The following is a 17,958-nucleotide window of genomic DNA, read 5'->3' on the forward strand; positions in this document are numbered from 1 at the left end:
TCAGTGGTGTGGGGCGCCCTGGAGAGGGGAGGGGGCAGCGGTGCTATGGGGTCTATGCTTCACGCTGTCTCCATCGTATTCCTCCGTGTACCACTAGCCATGGCAGAGAAGATTCTCAAGACTACACCACCACTTCCCCCCCGCCCCCCCTCTCTCTCTCATGAGTTCCCCACGCTCCGCACGCCTTTGTCAGTCCGCTCAGGGGCAGAGGTAGTCCGTAAGGCGCCGTCTGCTGCTCACCCGGCTCACCCCATCTTCTCAACACCGGTATTTCTCCGTTCTTCTCGGGCGGGGCTGTTTCGCCATTCCTGATGGTAGAGTAAGTGAGATGCTCGACGGCGTTTCGCCGTGCCCCAACCTGTGCGCTGCACTCCCCTTCCCCTCCCCTCCCCCCATCATCTCCCCTCTCTTACCCTTGACGCTGAACAGCGAAAGGGGAAACACATACGTTATACAGATGACGTCTTCTTCAACCAATAGCTCCCGTCGTCCGGCGCCCCTGACGCTCGGCGTGGCTGTCCTCGTTGCAGCGCTCGTGCTGCTGAGCGTGTGCGGCGTGCCGGCCCAGGCGGCCACAGTGACCGACTTGAAGAATGCCGTTAATGTTATGCTGCAGGACATCGACGTGGGCATGACGGACTTCTACCGCACCCTCAGCGCCCCCCCGGCTGTGCAGCAGCAGTACTGCACGGCGGCCATCTCGAGCGTGGTGGAAGGCTTGAGTCTCACCATGGAGTCGCTCTCCTCGCCCTACGGGGTACTTGCCACGGAGCACGGCTTCCTCGTCTACAAGGATTCGTTTGTCTTTGGTCCATCCGTTAGCCTCATTGGTGCCTCAGCCTGGCCAAACGGGACGCTGACAACGGAGGTTCAGCACGGCAAGAACATCCTCCTACCCTTCCTGTCCAACACCATCGTCTTTGTCACCGGCGTCGTCACGAACGACAAGGGCATGAAGAACATCCTCCCCATGGCGCGCTTTATGATTGTCGACGCGTATCGCTGCACCTACCTGCACATGGACGTCTCTGAGCTCTATCGTAACACTTTCCGCACTGTCTTTGCAGAGCTGGCGTAGTGATGTACCCCGATGGCCCGGGGGGGTCATCTTACGCGCGGTTGTACGTCGGTGCTTTGCGTCTGCCATTTTCTTTTATGTGCCTCTCCTTTTTCTAGAGACTTTATTACCGGCGGTTGCGGACTGTGCGAGGGGCGGCGCAGGAGCGGATGAGGGTTGATGCCGGCAGGAGTCGCCCAATGGCGTCCGTGCCTGGTCGTCTCACGGCCTCCCTTTTCCCCCCTATCGCCTTGGGGCAGTCAACGTGGCTTGAGTCATTGCTGAATACTTGTTGGCTTGTGCGCGTCTTCGACCGACAGCATACTACATTGTTCCCTCTTCCTCCTCTCCCCTGATCTTTCCATTCTCTCTCTTAGCAGAGCTCGACTGTTGTTGTTGTTGTGTTGCGTTGGATCCTCTTTTTTCTCTCTGTTTTTCTCTTCTTCACTTTGTGCGTGTGTGCGCTTATGTTTCTCGAAGTTGTTGTTTGTGCAGCCGCGGTGGAGGGCGTTGAGGATGGCGTAACGCTCCCCATTCACCCTCTTCAGCTCTTTGCTCTCTACTTCGCCCACCCCCCTCCCCCTACTGACTTCATGTGGTGGGAGGTGCTCTTGTGTTGGTGTGTAAGGCTGTGTGTGTGTGTGCCCCTCTTTTCTCTCATCACTCGCTCTCATTCTTCCCCAGAACACGGTGGCTGTTACCCTCGAGTGGCATGACTTCTACACCACACATACGCAAACGCAGCCTCTCTCTCTCGCTTTCTTCCTCCCTCCGTGCACATGAGCGTGTGTGTTCCCGTGCTGAGCTGCGACGGGGATCGGCCTCATCCTTATCCGGTGTTGTCTGAATGGCTTGGGTATGCGGTGGAGGAATAACGCTCCACCCGGTCAGCCTTGATGAGAAAGTTTGTGTATGTGTGGAGGGGAAGAGAGGAGGAGGGGGGGGGGCGGTTGGGATGCCCCTGCAGTCGGGAAGCGATTGCCCATGCATAAAGCGCAATAGCGAAAGAAACGAAGAACAGCAGACAGCTGTAGCGGTCTGGAAGGAGACGCATGAAGCGCTGTGCACACACACACACACACACACACACGTGTACCCAATTAAGCGCATGTGAGTAATGTGTAAGCGTCCTGCAGGTCTGCACGTCGTGTCCCTTGACGACGGGAGTCTTTGAAGGAAGCGAGACGTCACGGAAGTGGTGATGTGGTACGGAGAGAGGGCAGCAGCAGCAGCAGCAGCTTATGCTTCAAGTACTCGTGCTCACATATGGCTCAGGCTACGTGGGAGAAGACGAGGCGGGGGATGAACATTATTGAAGACATGGCGTACACCCTCTGCTGCTCTTCCGGCACCTGCAAGTGTATACGCCCTTTCTGTGCTCGTATCTTCATTTGCTTATAAACTGCTCCTACTCTCTTTTTCATCCTTCTTGCTCTCTCTCTCTCTCTTTCGATCGCCTTTACTCATTTGTGTCTCTGTTTGTGCTGGCGCATGCGACGCGGTATGACACCGATGAAATGTACCCATGGCTTCCCCACCAACGCATCCGTGACGCGCGATCTCCCCTTCCCCACCCATGAACGCAATCTACGCGCATGTATGCATGCTCCTCCCCTTTGAAATCTAAAGCAGTTCTTCACTGTCTTCGACCCTCGACCCACCCACCCACACCCACACCCACATACACACAGCCCCAGGCACAAGCACGTAATCCGTGCGATCGTCACTCGATTTAGCGCCCTTCACACCCCAGCGCTTTTGCCTTTTTTGCCACCTTTTCTAACTTTCACCGCACCTCACCCCACACGAGTTGTGTGTCGTTGCGTCGCACGCCCGTTGCGTGTCTGCGTGTACATTTGGGTGGGGGGTCGAAGAGGTGGCGCTCTCGTTCGTCCTCTACCGAGCCTCACGACGTCAGTGCCGCTCACCTCTCGTTTCTTTACTCCTTCTTCGTTTTTCCTCACTTAGCTTGCCTCCGCCGAGTCCCCCCTCCCCCACCTTTTGAGCATCGCATCCGCTTATATTCACCGCTTTCTGTGTTTTGCATGTCGGTGTCTGTGTGCCGGCAGGTGCCTTCCGCATACCCGCCACACCCACTCGCTCTCGCTCTCTCTCTCCCCTGAGCTGGATTGCATTTTCGTTTTGGTTAGTGAGAGGACGTTTCCTGTTGGCCTACGATGTCCTCCGCCACGTGCGCATCCCGTCTCGTGGCGTTCGCTGCTGCTGCTGCTGCGTCTTTTCTGGCTGTGCTTCTCGTGGCACCGTGTGTTGTTCTGCCTACATATGCGGCCGCCTCTGTGCGTGCATTTGGGCAAGAGTATCAGGCTATTATGGAGTCCGCTGGCACTGGCTTCAGCATGCTCTATCGTGATATGACAGCACCACCTACCTCGTACCAGTGGGAATGCACCCCAGGCCCCTCAACGCAATATAGCGTGGCCTACGCCTCTGCAACAGCACCGTACACCGTGAGCGTCTTGGCCTCCACGTTGGAGGTGACGCGACCTACGTCCACCCCCGGTGTGTCCTACAGCCTTATCGGCATGTCCTGCGGCTACGACGCTACCTGCGGTGATTTGAAGACGGGTGCCTCGCTTTCCTTCTCACTGCAGGTAGACCAGATTGTCTTGGTGGCTGGCAAAGTCACAAGCAACGGCATCACCAACTTTATGCCGCTGGCCTACTACGTTGTTCAGTCCGCTCACTCGTGCTCCGGTGACAACATCGCCAACGTAACGACGGCCTTCAGAGTCGGCACCCCATCCGTGTGGACAGAGCTCTGGAAGTGATCAGAGTTGAAAGGCGCGGAGCTGTTGCTTCGCGGCAGGCGTGTCTATCGGCGTCTGTCTCTCCTGGGTTGTTTAAAGCTCGCATTGGTCCGCGCGTGCGTGCGCACACACACACGAGACACAGGAAACCGTATTATTTTTCTCTTCGAGTCTCCGGCACGCCCGTGCGTGCGTGTGTGTGTGTGTGTGTGCGTGTCCTTCTCACCTCAAATGTTTTCTTCTTCTGCCCATTGTTTGTTTCGTATGTTCTTCTCTCTCCCCGCTCGCTCCCCGTATCTCTTCTCTTGCGTTGTTGGCTTGGTTTTTGTGTCAACGTCTTCTCTCCCTTTTTGATTTCGCGGTTGTCTTGCTGAAAGGCCCCTCGAGGGTGTTTGTGCGCCTGTGCAGGGATCGTTAACCCATCGACGTTATAGAATTTGTCTGTACCCTCTTCTTCTTGCAGTGAACTAGACGAGCTGGTAGGCTTGCTTGTACGTATGTCTCTGTGTGTGTGCGTGTGTGTGTGGTACCGATGTGCTGCTTGCGGTTTGTTTTGTATCTCCCTGTGTAGGCCCATTGACGTGTTTCGCTCTTCTATTACTGTGGGGAGGCCTACCTCAATCCATCACACCCGTGAAGGCACACAAACGGGGAAGAAGAGAGCGGTGGAGGCGGGACTCACGTTGCCGATGTTTCTTGAGCACTAAAAAAAAGGCCAACATACAGAGAGTCGTACCTGCGTCATTGCTGCAGCACTCATGTCTTGAGGAGATGTGCGAGGGGGGCAGGGGTGTAGGAGGTGCCAGTCCAGTCAACTTTTCGCTGTCTGCGCCTGGGTGCTTTCCGGGGCCCAATTCGCGCCCGACTTCTCATCGACACCCCTCATCTGTTCCCAAGCACGTGGCTCGCTTCTTTCTACGCTGTACTCACTGTAACGCGCGCGCGTTCTCTGCCCAGCCGATTCATGCGCGTCTGTGCGCCCGAGTGTCGTTTGTTTTGTACTGTCTCAGCCCTCCCCAGTCCGGAGGGCAGCAGATGGAACTTTTGCTCATTGGAGTCGCCGCGGTGTAGGGTCTTCAGGCATCACTCTTGCGTAGTGCTTGCCTGCCGTCTGTCGCATTACCTGACCGCCACGTATACGTTCCCCTCTCTCCCTACTTTCCTCCTCCTCTGCCTCTCGTCCTCCGCTTGTCGGGCGCCCTTGCCAACTCACAACCGTCGTCTGGCTGGCGACTCTCTTCGCTACCCCTTTTCTGGCCATCAACCGCGCCTCTTTCCTCTCGTAATAAAACGTGTTTGTCTCTCCCTTTCACCAACTCTTCGTTCACAGATCGTCTCAGGGTCATGCAAATCTTCATCAAGAACGCCGCCGGGCGCACGGTGGTTGTGCGCGTGTCCGCCGAGGACACCGTCGCGTCCCTCAAGGTCCAGGCCAACGTGACAGCGGGCAACCTCTTCTTCGCGGGCATGTGCCTTGCCGAGGAGGAGACGCTCGCCACTTACGGCCTGTCTCAGGGGTCCACTGTAGATGTTGTCGTCCCGGTGGAGGGTGGTAAGGGCAAGAAGAAGAAGAAGCGCATCTTCACGAAGCCAAAGAAGCCGACCCACCGGCACAAGCTGGAGAAGATGCGGGCGCTCAAGTACTTCAAGGTGACGGAGAACGACGACGGCTCCTACAAGGTGGAGCGCATGCGTCAGGACTGCCCGCACCCCCAGTGCGGCGCGGGTGTGTACATGGCTCAGCACAAGGACCGTCAGTACTGCGGCAAGTGCCACCTGACCTACAGGGCGGAGGGCAAGTAGTGCGTGTTGGCGGCAGCAACCCGAAGAGATGACGGCAACGAGATAGTAAGGTGGCGAGGGAAACAGATGATGGCAGCAAGCAAGCACCCAAAGCTTCCATGAGCGGCGCGTACATCTGCCGGTCCTTGTGTGCCTGTGTGTGTGTGTATTGGCGTCTTCTCTCTCGTCTCAGGAGGGAAGTCGTTGCCTCCCCTATCGCCTCGCCATTTTTCGTCGGTGCGGCCCCCGTCGTGCTCAGCGTTTCGCTTCGATCGTTACGCCCTCCCTTCTTTTCATCTTTGCGCGCGTGCGTGCGTGCGTTCGTGTGTGTGTGTGCGCGCGTGTCTGTCCTTTCATCATTTCCCTTCGAAAAGCGAAAACGAAAAGAGGAGGAACGCCGAGCCTTTGATCTGCCCGCTGCTCAGCAGTGAAGGGCACAGCGTGTAGCGCTTCGCAGACAATGTGTGGGAGAGAAAGCGGAGCGTAGGAAGAAGCGTAAAGGAGGGGACGCCACTGCGGTTTCGAAGGGTGCGACGTGCGTGATGATACCTGTCCCCGCGTGTGTGTGTGTAGCTGACCGGCGGCTGATGCACGGTGCCTCTTCTTGTATCGCATGCTGTACCGCTCGCTTCATGTCACTCTCTGTGCCGTTTATTTTCTTCTCTCGCCTCTCTCTTCCCCTCCCTCACACGTGCCACAGAAAGCGACCCCCGCGTTGAACTCGTGCATGCGTGCGCTGCCTATCTGCGCCCATTTTTTGTTTGTCAGCATGCGTTCTGCCCGGCGTCACTCATGAATACGGACTACGCACTGTTGCTCAACACGGTGCTCAGCGAAAGTGGCTGTGCCGACGCATCATTACAGCACACAGCCGAGACGGTCCCCCTAGTCTACCGCACACTGGCAGAGCACAACTACTACCTCCTCTATGTTGTTTCTGTTGTCAAGGCCCTCCTCCACGAGGACGATGCGGCATTCGCGCATCTGGCTCGTGCACAGGCCCAGCGACAGCAGGCAGGCGCCGAGACCATGTCGACACCCGCGCAGCCGCAGCTGTTGCCGGATGTGACGATTAGGTCTTCCTCTACTCTTCCACCCCTTGTGCCGTCCGACCGTCTTGATATGCAACTTACTATCATCGGTGGTGGCACACATTGTGAACTGATGTTGCGGCTGATATGCGGCTGTGGCGGTGGAACGGGGATCTTCTCCAGTCCAGCTACTCGAGATCCGCTCGTGCATCCATCGCACATCACTGTCATCACACGGCAACCAGAGCGTCTGGCGCCCTACGCGGAGCTGGGGGTGCACTGTCTTGCTCGTCATCACGGCCGGCACGCAGTGGCGCAGAGCGATGTTGTGGTACTGGCCTGCCCTCCAGCGCAGCTGCAGGAGGTGGTGCGAGACCTCTTTGCCTCGGCAGCGACAGAGACCACCACGAGCGCGGGCCTCACGGAAAATAGGGCCGCGGTGACAGCGTCATTGCCATCGTTGCCCAACACAGCTGCTGCGATACACTTGCTGCGACCGAATACGGTGCTGTTATCCTGCATGGCCGGTGTGCCGGCGCGCAGGGTGACACAGGCGTTTCAGCACTCCCATGTGAATCTAACCTTCATACCCTCACTCCACACGTTCGGCGCGCACGCCCCGAGCACCGCACCGTTGTGTGATAGCGTCAATGAGCCGTCTACCACCGCCTCCTCTTCTGCGTGTTCACTCCCGAAGGGGCCGCCTCTGCCAATCGATGTGGCGACGACCCCGGAGAAGTGCAACGAGGGCCTCAACGCACGTTCTCTTGAGGAGGCGGGGAGGTGCTTCACAGTCGCCATGGCCGCGTACCGCAGTGCTCGAATTGTTGAGATGCGCTCCTCGTCGTCGTTTCTGCGTCCTGCAGTGCTCCAGCAGGCGGCTACAAGTGCTGCTGCTGAGGCGGCAACTCTCTGGCGGGAACCGCAGTTGCCTGGCGGTAGGTTGAATCTGCCTGGCGCTGCTCCACCTCGACTTACCGACTTCACCGCCGGACGGCACCCTTCCACGTGGCCCACCCTTGTGGAGTATGTCCATCTGTGGCGCGTGCTGAAGGCCTACGTGCAGGCGACCTTTGCAGAGGAGGCGATGAAGCTTGCGTGTGGGCGCGGCGGTGGTGGTGGTTGCCCACGGCGTCGCAGCAACACTGGGGTAGGTGGCAGCTACGGCGGTCTTGTGAGTGTTGTGTTGCCACACGCGGCATCGAAGCACCACCGCATGTCAGAACCTGGTGAGGTCGAGGCTGAGCTGCTGCCAGCCCTGGTGCTCCTACCGGCTGCGCAGACGAGGGTGTTGTGGGATGCGTGGTGGGGCAACAGTGGGCACAGCGCTCTCACAGCCGGAGGCGACGCGGCGTTGTCGCTGCCGCCGTCCGTGACAGACGTGACAGGTGCGTGGCTGTCTCGCGTCTACACCAGTGCAGCTGCCCTCAAGGCCAGCCTTGATGACCAGTTCGGTCATGTTCTCGGCTCTCACACGCGGTGATAGTGCCATAGTGATGAGGCGGCCTGCTTGACAGGGGGGGGCTCAAATTAGCATGGCATGATTCTGCTGCAGCACTGAACGTCTCGTTATGGACGTAAGGATGTGAGTGGAGGGGGAGAGGGACGGTGGATGCCACCACAGCTTTTCAACACGTCCGTGCTTTCCTCGTGTCGCTCTCCACCCCTCTGCCGTCTGTTGTCACGTTCTCTTCTGCGCTTTCTCATTTTGTTCGTTCTGATGTATGCCAGACTCTGGAAAACTCGCTCTCGCATTGCTCAGCTCCTCTCTGGGTCTCTGCTGTCGTGCTCGAGCTCGTCCTCCCCCTTCCCTTTCTTCTTCTCTGTGTGGAGGACATTAAGGGGTAAGGTGTGGTGGTGTAGGTGGCACACAGCGCCATCTTTTTCGTTTGCGCCTTCGACTGGCATCTTCTTAGGGTTGCGGCCCGCCAATCGCCACCGCCGCTTTCCCTCCCTCGCTCTTTCTCGCACTTCTCTAGGACTTTTGGAGCAGAGAGGCTCAACACATTGGATTTCACCTCCCCCCCCACGACACGACACATGCGCGCATGTTTGCGCGCATGTGTGCATATGCGCTTTACTTCTCACGCACGGCTGTCGTCTTCAGCCCGCTGGGGAGGCATCGGCGCACCGCTTCGTCATTCTCCTTGCCTGTATCGCCTCTGCAAGCACGCGCACGCTATCACCTCCGTCCATCTGTTGCTCATCTCACCCTCTCTCCTCCCTGTCCTGTATACTCTCCAACACGTGCACATGCGTACGAGGAAAGGCTCACGGACACCGGCGCACATACGGCAGCACAAACGCACCCCTCAGATTCGCCTTGGTGTGTGTGTGTGTGCTTCGCTTCTCTCTTTTACAACCCCCCAATCCCGCAGCACCACCCATTCCCCCGTCCTCTGACACTTCTTTTTCCCTCTTGCAGGGCGAACCGTCGTCATGTCTTCGCTGATTCAATGTACCGATGACCTCCTTCGTCAGAAGGCTGTGCAATCCTCGCACTACGAGCGGCTGGAGCGCCAGCTGTTGGATGGGGAGAGGTGCCGCCGTACCGCTATCTTGGCGCTGCGGCAGCGAGTCGCGGATGTCACGCGGCGTGGCAAGGATGTTGCTGACCTCCGCCGCGAGAACCACCAGCTAGCCGATCAGCTTGCCCAGCATGCGCTTCAGCTCGCTGCGCTGCAGTGCCGCAGCACGGAGGCAAAGAAGCGAGGGCTCGCTGCAGTGGAGCGACTTGAGGACGGCATACGAAGTTTTTCAGGTCATCCGGCACGTGTTGTACTCCTTGTGCAAGCCCTGCAGGCTCAGACGCAGTTGCACTGCGCAGGCAGGCGCTTCTCGAAGGCGCTCCAGTTGTTGTGGGCCACATTACGCGTGCGCCGACAGGCGTTCGTCTTTGTAGTGCAATCGACACGGGTGCTCAGCTCGCACGCCGCCTTGCATGCTCGTTTGGCGAGTGTGCTGCGTGACCGGGTGACGCGGTGCTTGGAGATGCGTGATGCAGCTTGTTCTCGCTCACAAGCCGCAACAGCTGCACGTGAGGGCCGTGTTATGGCAGAGCAGCAGACAGCAGAGCGAAAGCTTCTCGCTGTAAAGTCCCATTCGGATTTTTTGAGTGTTTACGCTGAGGCTCTCGATGACATGTGCAGAGCAGCTAAGGAAGACGTTGCCGCGCTGTCAGCCACGATCGACAACTACGATGCGCCCTTGTCGGCTATGCACGAGACGCTGCAGGAGAAGGCGGCGGCGGTGTCTGAGGCAAAACAATCTTTGACGGCACAGCAGACAGCGCACGCGGAGGCTTTAAAGTTGCACGAAATGCATCTGGCGCGGACTACGGAAGAACTCTCCGATCTGGTAACCGCCGAGGGACTCGCTAACACACATGCAGCGGAGCTGCAGCGCTCTGTGCACAGCGAGGAGAAGCATACTCAGCCTCTTGCGCGCCGAGTGTACGCCTTGGCGTTTCTCATCCTTCTCTGCGAACGTGATCAGCTGCGGCTCTCCCAACAGCGTACGGCACAAGCGGAGGAGCGGACGAAGGTGGAGCTCGAGCTTACACAGCTCCGTACATGGCACGAAGAGCGGCTGGAGCGGCTGCGTGCGACACGAGCAGCGGCAGCGTCCGCTGCCGCGCGAGATGCGCTGTTGCTAAGGGAGGGGCAGGGCCGCAAAGCCGCAGTGGATCTCGAGGAGGACGAGTGGCGGCTGCTGTACGCGCAGCTATTTCACGACGTGTGTCGTGCACGTGCTGACGCTTCTGCCGCAGTGGCCGCCGCCAAAAGCGCTCAACGGCCATCGGCGGCTGGCGGAAGAGAGGAAGGGGAGGAAGGACGGAGTGCGCGTCGTTCGCAGCGCAAGCGAGCACGTGCGGTGAGACAGTCGCACGTCACTAAAACGACTGCGTCGCGTCGGCAGCGGGCAGCGCTGGAGGCGGTGGATGCGTCGACTCTTACGTCGTCGCAGCATAGCAACCCTGGATACCGTACCACCACGCATGTGGATGGGGAGGTCGCAGCGGCAGAGTTGACGGCACAGGAACAGCGAAGCGGCGCTGCGCGTGTGATGACCAACAACCACGCAACACCACAGCTCCAGTCGACGGCCTCGTCCACCCTGCGCCCGTCGTACCGGCTTACTTCCGTGAAGCCTGCCACAGTGGCAAAGAAACCGACACGAGCGGCCCCGGTGGCAGCAGCGTCGCGTGTTTCTCTGTCTGGCAAAAAGCGAAAGGTTAACGGAGGAGCCGTTGCAGGCGCAGGTGGCGTGCAGCACACCCCCGCAGCGGCAGCGGCGCGCGTATCGGCCATGTCACCATATACTTCAGCAATGAGCGACGAGTCTTCAGATTCGAGCTTCTCTTTGGTGAATAGTCGAAAGAAGGTTGCTGCGGAGACCGACTCCTGGAGCGACATGTCAGACATCCGGCTGTCCTCTCCATCGCCCTCCCCGCGATGCCCGCACGGAAGGCGCGCGGGCGCTGTTCCGCCTATTGCTGCTGCGAAGCCTCTTCCCAGGCCTGTTCTCCGACATGGATGTGGCGAGGCTGCCGTGACAACCGCCCAGCACATCTCCGGGAGCGCGTTGGCTTCTGCGCTGGCCGCTTGCACACCGCGCGGCCCCGCCATTGGCAGGGATGACGGCCAAACATCAGCACATTCGTCTTCTTTTCTGCCTCACTTCACAGGGAACTTCGTGGCGCTTCCAAGCGTGGGCAGCGGGACACGGCTGCCCCACACGTCACTGCCGCCACGCCCCACAATGTCGAAGGCGGTGCCGCCACCGCGGCGCCGTGTACCTTTTTTGGCGGCATCTTTCACCGACGCCGGTGAGGACCTCTTTGCGGACATGTTCTCATGACCCCCTGCGTTCTCTATTCCCTCGCATTGCGCCGTTACACGCTGGCATGCGTGAGGTCCGTTGGACGGTCTCTGTAGCTCTGTATCGTTGCCAACCTCACGTCTGCTGGTGTGGTGCATGGCGGCCGCGACTGCGAGGTGTTCACCGTTCTCTTCTTCAACTCTCTGCTGTTATCTGCTCTACGCCTCTCTCTGATCCCAGTTGTTTATATCTATCTATAATTCTATATAAGTTGCACCAGTGCCCGTGAGTGTTGTGCTGTGCTGTGTGTGCGTGTGTGTGTGTGTGTGTACACGCTCTAGCGAAGGCACGTACGTCTGCCATGTCTCGACTCTCACACTTGCCGATACGCAGACTTCTGCATAGACGCACACATGGGCACCACCGCAGAACGCGATTCTTCATAGAGTCGTTTTAAGTTTTCGTTGCTTTCAGCTCGCAATGGCCAAGCACCAGGCAAATCTGCCAAGGCGCAACGGGAGGAGGATGTGAAATGGCCTGGGGCCAGCTCAGCGACTGATAATCGAAGCTGTGATCTGGTGTCTCGCTAGATCCCTCATTGCCCCTTTTTACCTGTGCTGGATACTTGCCTACTCCTGGTCGTCATCTCATGACCAACGCAAAGCACAGACAGCGCCTTCTACGAGGGCCCACTTAGCCGGGCACGCCTCTCCGTTGCTCAAGGTGGCTTTTACTCCTCCAGCGGTTTTTCTCTATCGTCTCTAACTCACATCTCGCACTCCCCCTTTCTCACCCGCGCCAATACTCGCGCAGTACTCCTTCCTGTTATCCTTCGTCACGGTAACCCCCTCCTCCCCCTCCCCCTCCCCCTCCCCCAAAAACCAAACCAAACTCAACATGAGTGTATATATCGACTCATCAAAACTACATTGATCTCATCACCACCTCTACTACCACCACTGGCGCCCACAGCAAAACAGAAGCTTGTTCTCGGGAGCGGCGTAGCGCCTCTCATCTCTTCTTCTCCAATACCCATACCTACGTGGCCACAGACGACATGCACACACGCACGCACACACACACACACACACCCACACTTTCGACCTCGCGACCAGGAGCGGGACATGCGCCTCACCATTCCCGACGTCCTGTTTTTTTTTTTGACTATATTTTCAGTCTCTTGCATGTCCGCGCTGTGTTGTCTTCGTCTACGACGAGGCTGCGGCTCACATTGGACTGCCTGAATGCGCACACCCACGCTGACGGACGCACTTGTCCACCCCATTTTGCCGAGTGCGTGTGCGGGTCTGTTGGAGGTTCGCCTGCCATCACAGTGTAGCACCTTTTTTTTTTCTTTTTTTTTTTTTGTTTCACCTTTGAGCAAAGTGTCGTCTTGTCTTGCGGCTCCGCTTGGGGGTCGAGGGTGTTGGTGCACGCGAGCATATTCGTCTTGATCTTTTTTGTTTTGTGCGTTTCCCCTCGTCGTGCATCTGCGCCTTTTCTCTCGCTGGGCTTCTTGCACTGTGGCGCAGTGTGGCAAGTCTGGCTGCCATCCTTTGTGTTCTCTCGTATGTGTGTGTGCTTGTGTGTTGGGTAGAAGTGTGTTGCCGGGTTTCGCTATACGTGCTGTCTCTCGCACGCCGTCGTCGCAGTCACCTCCTTCCCTTCATCTCTTGACACACGCCCGTGCGCCATGTCAGCACCATATTCCTCCTCCAGTCGCTCTTCGTCGCCGTCGGTGGCAAAGAAGCGAGTGATTGCGTCCCCGCGCACCGCACATGACCTCACAAGGCGGCTGGGCAGTGACGGCCTGCAGGGTAGTTACTCTGGCATGGTGTCCCCGCTGACAGAGCTGCTTGCTTGTTCCCCCTCACATCTGCAGCCGCTTTCCACAGATGTCGGTTTCTCACCAATTAGCTGTGTTGGCCGAGACAGCGGCGGTGCTGGTCCGCTGCTGCAGTCGGGACGCGAACAGGTGAGGGTGCCGGTGACCCCTGACAGCGCGTCCGCAGCCTCGCCACAACACACGCACCAGAGTAGTAGCCCAGGGCGTAGCTCGCCGCCTAAAGTACCGCTTCGGCGAGATGGAGGATCTCCAAGAATTGATGGCGTCATCGACTCCCAGGCGCCGTCCTCTGAGGAGAGGCGCGCATTCTTGACGGTGCCGTACACCAACGCCGGAAAAGGTGCCCCCCTTCCCAAGCGAAGCATCCCGGCTCTCTCCGGCGCGCTGCGGACTCCTTCATCCTCTTCGCGGGCGTCACAGCGCACATCCTTGCCCGCCAACTTTCACAACTACGGAACACGCGACGATGGTGTGCTGGCACAGCAAACCTGCATGGATTTGCTGACGAACGCAGTCATGGGAGATGTACCACCGGCCGAGTACGACGCCTCACGCGTCGGGTGTACCTTGTACGAGAGTAGAGGGGGCGCGACAGGTGGCGCTGGCAGTCCTGGGAGCGGTTATGCCGGTAATGGTGCCAGCTCCCCTTCTCCTGCCAGCACCACTGGGACGGTGAGTCGCACTCTGGAGACGTATGGCCTACCTAATGCACTTTTAGTCGCTGGGGGCTCCTCTAGCGGTCCAACACCGCACTCATTCTCCACGACGGTGGTGAGTCCACGAGGCTGCTCGACCTTCTCTGCATCGATCCTGACAACAAGCTCGCAGATGATGACCGGAAGCGGGAATGCCGGCACAAGCGACTCCACCGGGCTTAGCGCCAATAGTAATGCCGCATACGCTTTCACTCCTAGTAACCGCTTGCAAGACGGCGCTGGCAGACAGTCCCGGACGCCACGGCTGGCGAGCCATCTGTTCCATGAGGATGCTCTGCTTCCAGATATTATGTTGCCACCTGCGAGTTTGCAGAGCCCGGCGGTGGTGAACAGCAAGAGTCGCTGTGGTTGCAGTGGCGGCAGAGGTCGCCTGAGTGTCACCGCGCTGGACCAGTCGCAAACGCCGCGGTGCTCTGCAGAAGGGCAGACGAGCTTCTCTGCGGACAGCACTGTATTCGCTACCGTCTCCTTGTCCGCCGACGCGTCGCGACCGACGGCGGTGAACTGTGTAAAGGGTGAGCTCATTGGCAAAGGCAGCTACGGCGCTGTGTACCGCGGTATGCAGCGCAGCAACAACAGGATCATAGCAATGAAGGAGATTCGGCTCCCTAGCGCGGTAGAGCAGCAGCTGCGGCAGTCCGAAAAGCTAACGGTGACGGCAGCGTGTCCTGCAGAGTCGCCGTCGTCTCCGGTGCTGCCAGCGTCCAATTCACTCAAGGGAGAGAGTGCGTTAGCCAAGGAGGTGGAGGCTATCAAGCGCGAGCTGACGCTGCTCAAGCACATGAGCCACCCCAACATTGTCCGCTACCTGAACGACGAGGTGGTCGACGGAACGCTGCGCATATACATGGACTACGTCTCCGGCGGGAGCGTCACGGCAGCGCTCAAGTCGTATGGCAGCTTTGAGGAGCAACAGGCGGCTGCGCTGTGTTTTCAGCTACTGCAGGGGCTCGCCTACATGCACCGCCGCGGCATCATTCACCGGGACTTGAAGGGGGACAACTTGCTTCTAGAAACGTCTAGTCAGCTCAAAATTGCGGATCTGGGCACTGCCAAGAGCATCATCTCGTCGGCGACCATGACGGCAAATATTGTCGGAACGGCTTACTTCATGGCGCCGGAGGTGTTGCAGCCGAAGGGCGCTGCGGTGGGGACGGCGGCGGATATATGGTCCGTTGCCTGCTGCGTGATTGAGATGCTCACAGGCAAGCCGCCGCTCTCTGACTTGCCGAATCAGTTCACGGTGATGATGACGATCGGTGGCTCGGCCACAGTGCCGCTTGACAAGTACATTCCGGCTGACAACAAGTGGTCCTGCGAGGTGCTGGACTTCATCTCACAGTGCCTGCGCGCAAACCCGGCAGACAGGCCTACCGCAGTTGAGCTACTGCAGCACAGCTGGTTTGCGAGGCGGCTGAACATAACGCACGCTCCATCGGTTGTGTCAACGCCGGCGACGCTGGCCTCCTACCTGACCCCCCCAGTCCCACCCATCGAGCGCCCCCTCCACTCAGCACCGCAGCGTCACGTGGTGTCTCCAGTATGCTCGCCTGGCTTGTGTGCGGCACTCACACCGGGCTGCGCCGGGCCACAGTTTAGCGCAGGCCACCCAGGAAGTCGCACTAGCAGCCGCGCCAGCAGGGAACGCAAAGGGAGACGAGAAAAGCGCATCTCGTTGCGACGCCCCACACGCTACTCGACCAGCGGCGCGACGAGCGCGACCTCGCAGCACTCGCAGGAGAGCTCCCAGGTAAGCACGCCACAAAACAGCAGCAGCACTCGTACACACGACGACTCAGTGCAAAGCAGTTCCTTAACGCGGGCACACAGCCATCCGGGGAGGCAGCACGACTCCAACCCAAAGCGCAGGATTCATTTGCAAAGTTTGGGTCACGGACTTGTTAAGGAGGACTCTCGGCAAAGCTCAAGTGGCGAGTACACGATGCAGCACCGCACGTGCGCCTCCGGTCGTGGCGGCGGCGGCGGTGACAGTGGCGGGGATAATAAAGGCAAAAGTGCGTTTCTCCCTGCCATCACCCTTAACAGCAGCGTGGCACTGTCGCCGTGTGGCTACTCCTTGGATACGTTGCGTGGCAGTCGATCGCTGAAGAACAGTGGAAGCTCGCGAGAGCCGACTAAAGTGTGCTTGTACCCCCCAGGTACGGAGAGCATGAGTCGCGACTTGATGAACCTCGGCCAATGCCTAAGTGACAACCAGAAGTCCTTTTCCCGCGACTTTGGCGACTCATCTGTGCAGTCCGGCAGCGTCCCCAAAGGTAGTGTAGAGAGCGGGCTGAACACGCGTTGTGCGGATGGCGACAGCATAATCGGCGACCTGGAAGGCACGGGCCAGCGCACTTTGCTTACCAGCATGTCATCACGCCTCTCGAACTCGTGCAAAAACCCTCGCGGCAGCGATAAGGCGAGTTAGCGCGTCAGTCTTTCTGGAGCCTGTGTAGGTGTTTGGATAACGTTGTGACCGTTCTTGCCCACTTATACTGCTCGCCAGGCGTCTACATCTGTTTCCTTTGTTAATGTATATTTGAATATCGCGGTGAGAGACGTGCCACGGGCCGTGGATGCAGGCGTTCGCCCATCGCCTTCTGCCCTACTCTCTTCCCCCCCCCCCCCCCCCCCTGCCTTTCAGCTCCGCTGTCTTTCGCTTCCCCAGCCGGTCAGCACACCTTTGGTGGCAGTCTGTCAACGACTTAGTTTCTTCTCGCTTTTCTCCTCTTGAAGCGCTCATTCGCGTTTTGTTTGTGTTCAGTCCGTCCCTGCCACCCCCCCCCCCTTCCCCCAGGCGGTCAGAGCGAACAAGGGGCACCGCTGTATTGGTCGCAAGCGCTCCGTTGCATACTTGGACCCACACCCTCGCAATGCTCTTCGTTTGCTTGTTTTTCGTGTTTTCCTTCGTCCTACAGCCATTCGGACTCCCCGTTTGGGTCTGCTTGCTATTTTGGCCTGTTAACATCAATCCTGCTCATCCATCCCCTCGTTTTCGTCTCCGTCATGTGAGACAGGCAGATCGGAAGGACGGGTGGCGGAGGAGTCTTGTGAGCCCCGATCCGAGAGTAATCCAGGCAGCCCTTAAATACCACATTGAGTGAGGAAACTCGGGCGTAAGCGGCACGACCGCAGACGCTCTTTACATCCGTTTATCCGAACAAGCGCAGGACACAAGTGTCCAAGGTGATTCTCAACACATTCGCTCTTCCCCTCCATCTTCCCTCTCACACTGGTGAAGGGCACTCGGTATTTACAAGCACGTGTGGGTGTACGTTCTAGCCCTGTTCTCCGTTGTGTGCCTCTCGTACATCGTGCTGTGCTCCTCCTCAAAACGTCCCTCTTGTCGGTGCCTCTGTATCCCACACCTGCAGCGAGAACACGAGGGCATCTTATACCGTTGAATGGGTGGGCGAGCTGCTCTCTATTTCGCTCCGTTTCTCTAGGCGTCTCTTGTATCGGTGTCTGTGCCTCTGTTGCTGCGATCTCGTCTCGTTCTTCCTCTCACGCGTGCACTCGCTCGCTCTCTGCTGCGGCCACCTTTCCGCGTGTGTGTGTGTGTGTGTGTGCGTGTGCACGAGCTGTATCATCATCTTGTGTTTCTTTGTTTTGTCCGTTGTACCCTCCGCTAATAGCGCAGCGTGGACACCCCCGCGCGTGGGAGCTGAACCCCCCGGTGCCCACACTCTGCGTGTGTGTGTGGAGGGGGGGAAGCCAGGCGCCCCCCTCTCCCTGCCAGTGCCGGGCCGCTTCTGGTGGTGACAGGGTCGAGGGCCTCCGACGTAGCGAGGTCCGAGCGATGGGTCGCTGCGGATGCCGGCGGTGAGGCCCTGGCTGGCGCGGCGTCCGAACGACCTTTTGGCTCGTATGCGTTTGCAACGTGCCCGCTATGGGCCATCTGTCTCATGCTCCGACCCCTGTTTCTTCATATCCT

General features: G+C 58.6%; 6 protein-coding genes across 6 annotated transcripts; all 6 read left to right on the top strand.

Annotated features, from left to right (window-relative positions):
• Positions 1-457: 457 nt before the first annotated feature.
• Positions 458-1,078, top strand: LBRM_14_1420 (hypothetical protein, unknown function; the record flags this gene model as incomplete). Its single annotated transcript, XM_001563378.2, has 1 exon — positions 458-1,078. One exon carries the CDS (start codon positions 458-460, stop codon positions 1,076-1,078), a length of 621 nt encoding a protein of 206 aa, XP_001563428.1.
• Positions 1,079-3,387: 2,309 nt separating this feature from the next.
• On the top strand, positions 3,388-3,846 carry LBRM_14_1430 (hypothetical protein, unknown function; the record flags this gene model as incomplete). Its single annotated transcript, XM_001563379.1, has 1 exon — positions 3,388-3,846. One exon carries the CDS (start codon positions 3,388-3,390, stop codon positions 3,844-3,846), a length of 459 nt encoding a protein of 152 aa, XP_001563429.1.
• A 1,323-nt stretch (positions 3,847-5,169) lies between these two features.
• LBRM_14_1440 (putative ubiquitin/ribosomal protein S27a) lies at positions 5,170-5,628 on the top strand (the record flags this gene model as incomplete). Its single annotated transcript, XM_001563380.1, has 1 exon — positions 5,170-5,628. One exon carries the CDS (start codon positions 5,170-5,172, stop codon positions 5,626-5,628), a length of 459 nt encoding a protein of 152 aa, XP_001563430.1.
• A 771-nt stretch (positions 5,629-6,399) lies between these two features.
• Positions 6,400-8,121, top strand: LBRM_14_1450 (conserved hypothetical protein; the record flags this gene model as incomplete). Its single annotated transcript, XM_001563381.1, has 1 exon — positions 6,400-8,121. The coding sequence occupies one exon, from the start codon at positions 6,400-6,402 to the stop codon at positions 8,119-8,121; it is 1,722 nt and encodes a 573-aa protein (XP_001563431.1).
• Positions 8,122-9,077: 956 nt separating this feature from the next.
• LBRM_14_1460 (conserved hypothetical protein) lies at positions 9,078-11,498 on the top strand (the record flags this gene model as incomplete). Its single annotated transcript, XM_001563382.1, has 1 exon — positions 9,078-11,498. The coding sequence occupies one exon, from the start codon at positions 9,078-9,080 to the stop codon at positions 11,496-11,498; it is 2,421 nt and encodes an 806-aa protein (XP_001563432.1).
• Positions 11,499-14,310: 2,812 nt separating this feature from the next.
• On the top strand, positions 14,311-16,452 carry LBRM_14_1470 (putative protein kinase; the record flags this gene model as incomplete). Its single annotated transcript, XM_001563383.2, has 1 exon — positions 14,311-16,452. The coding sequence occupies one exon, from the start codon at positions 14,311-14,313 to the stop codon at positions 16,450-16,452; it is 2,142 nt and encodes a 713-aa protein (XP_001563433.1).
• Between the last annotated feature and the right edge of the window lie 1,506 nt (positions 16,453-17,958).

This window comes from Leishmania braziliensis, chromosome 14 (genome assembly GCF_000002845.2).
Source record: "Leishmania braziliensis MHOM/BR/75/M2904 complete genome, chromosome 14".
Lineage (NCBI taxonomy): Eukaryota > Euglenozoa > Kinetoplastea > Trypanosomatida > Trypanosomatidae > Leishmania > Leishmania braziliensis.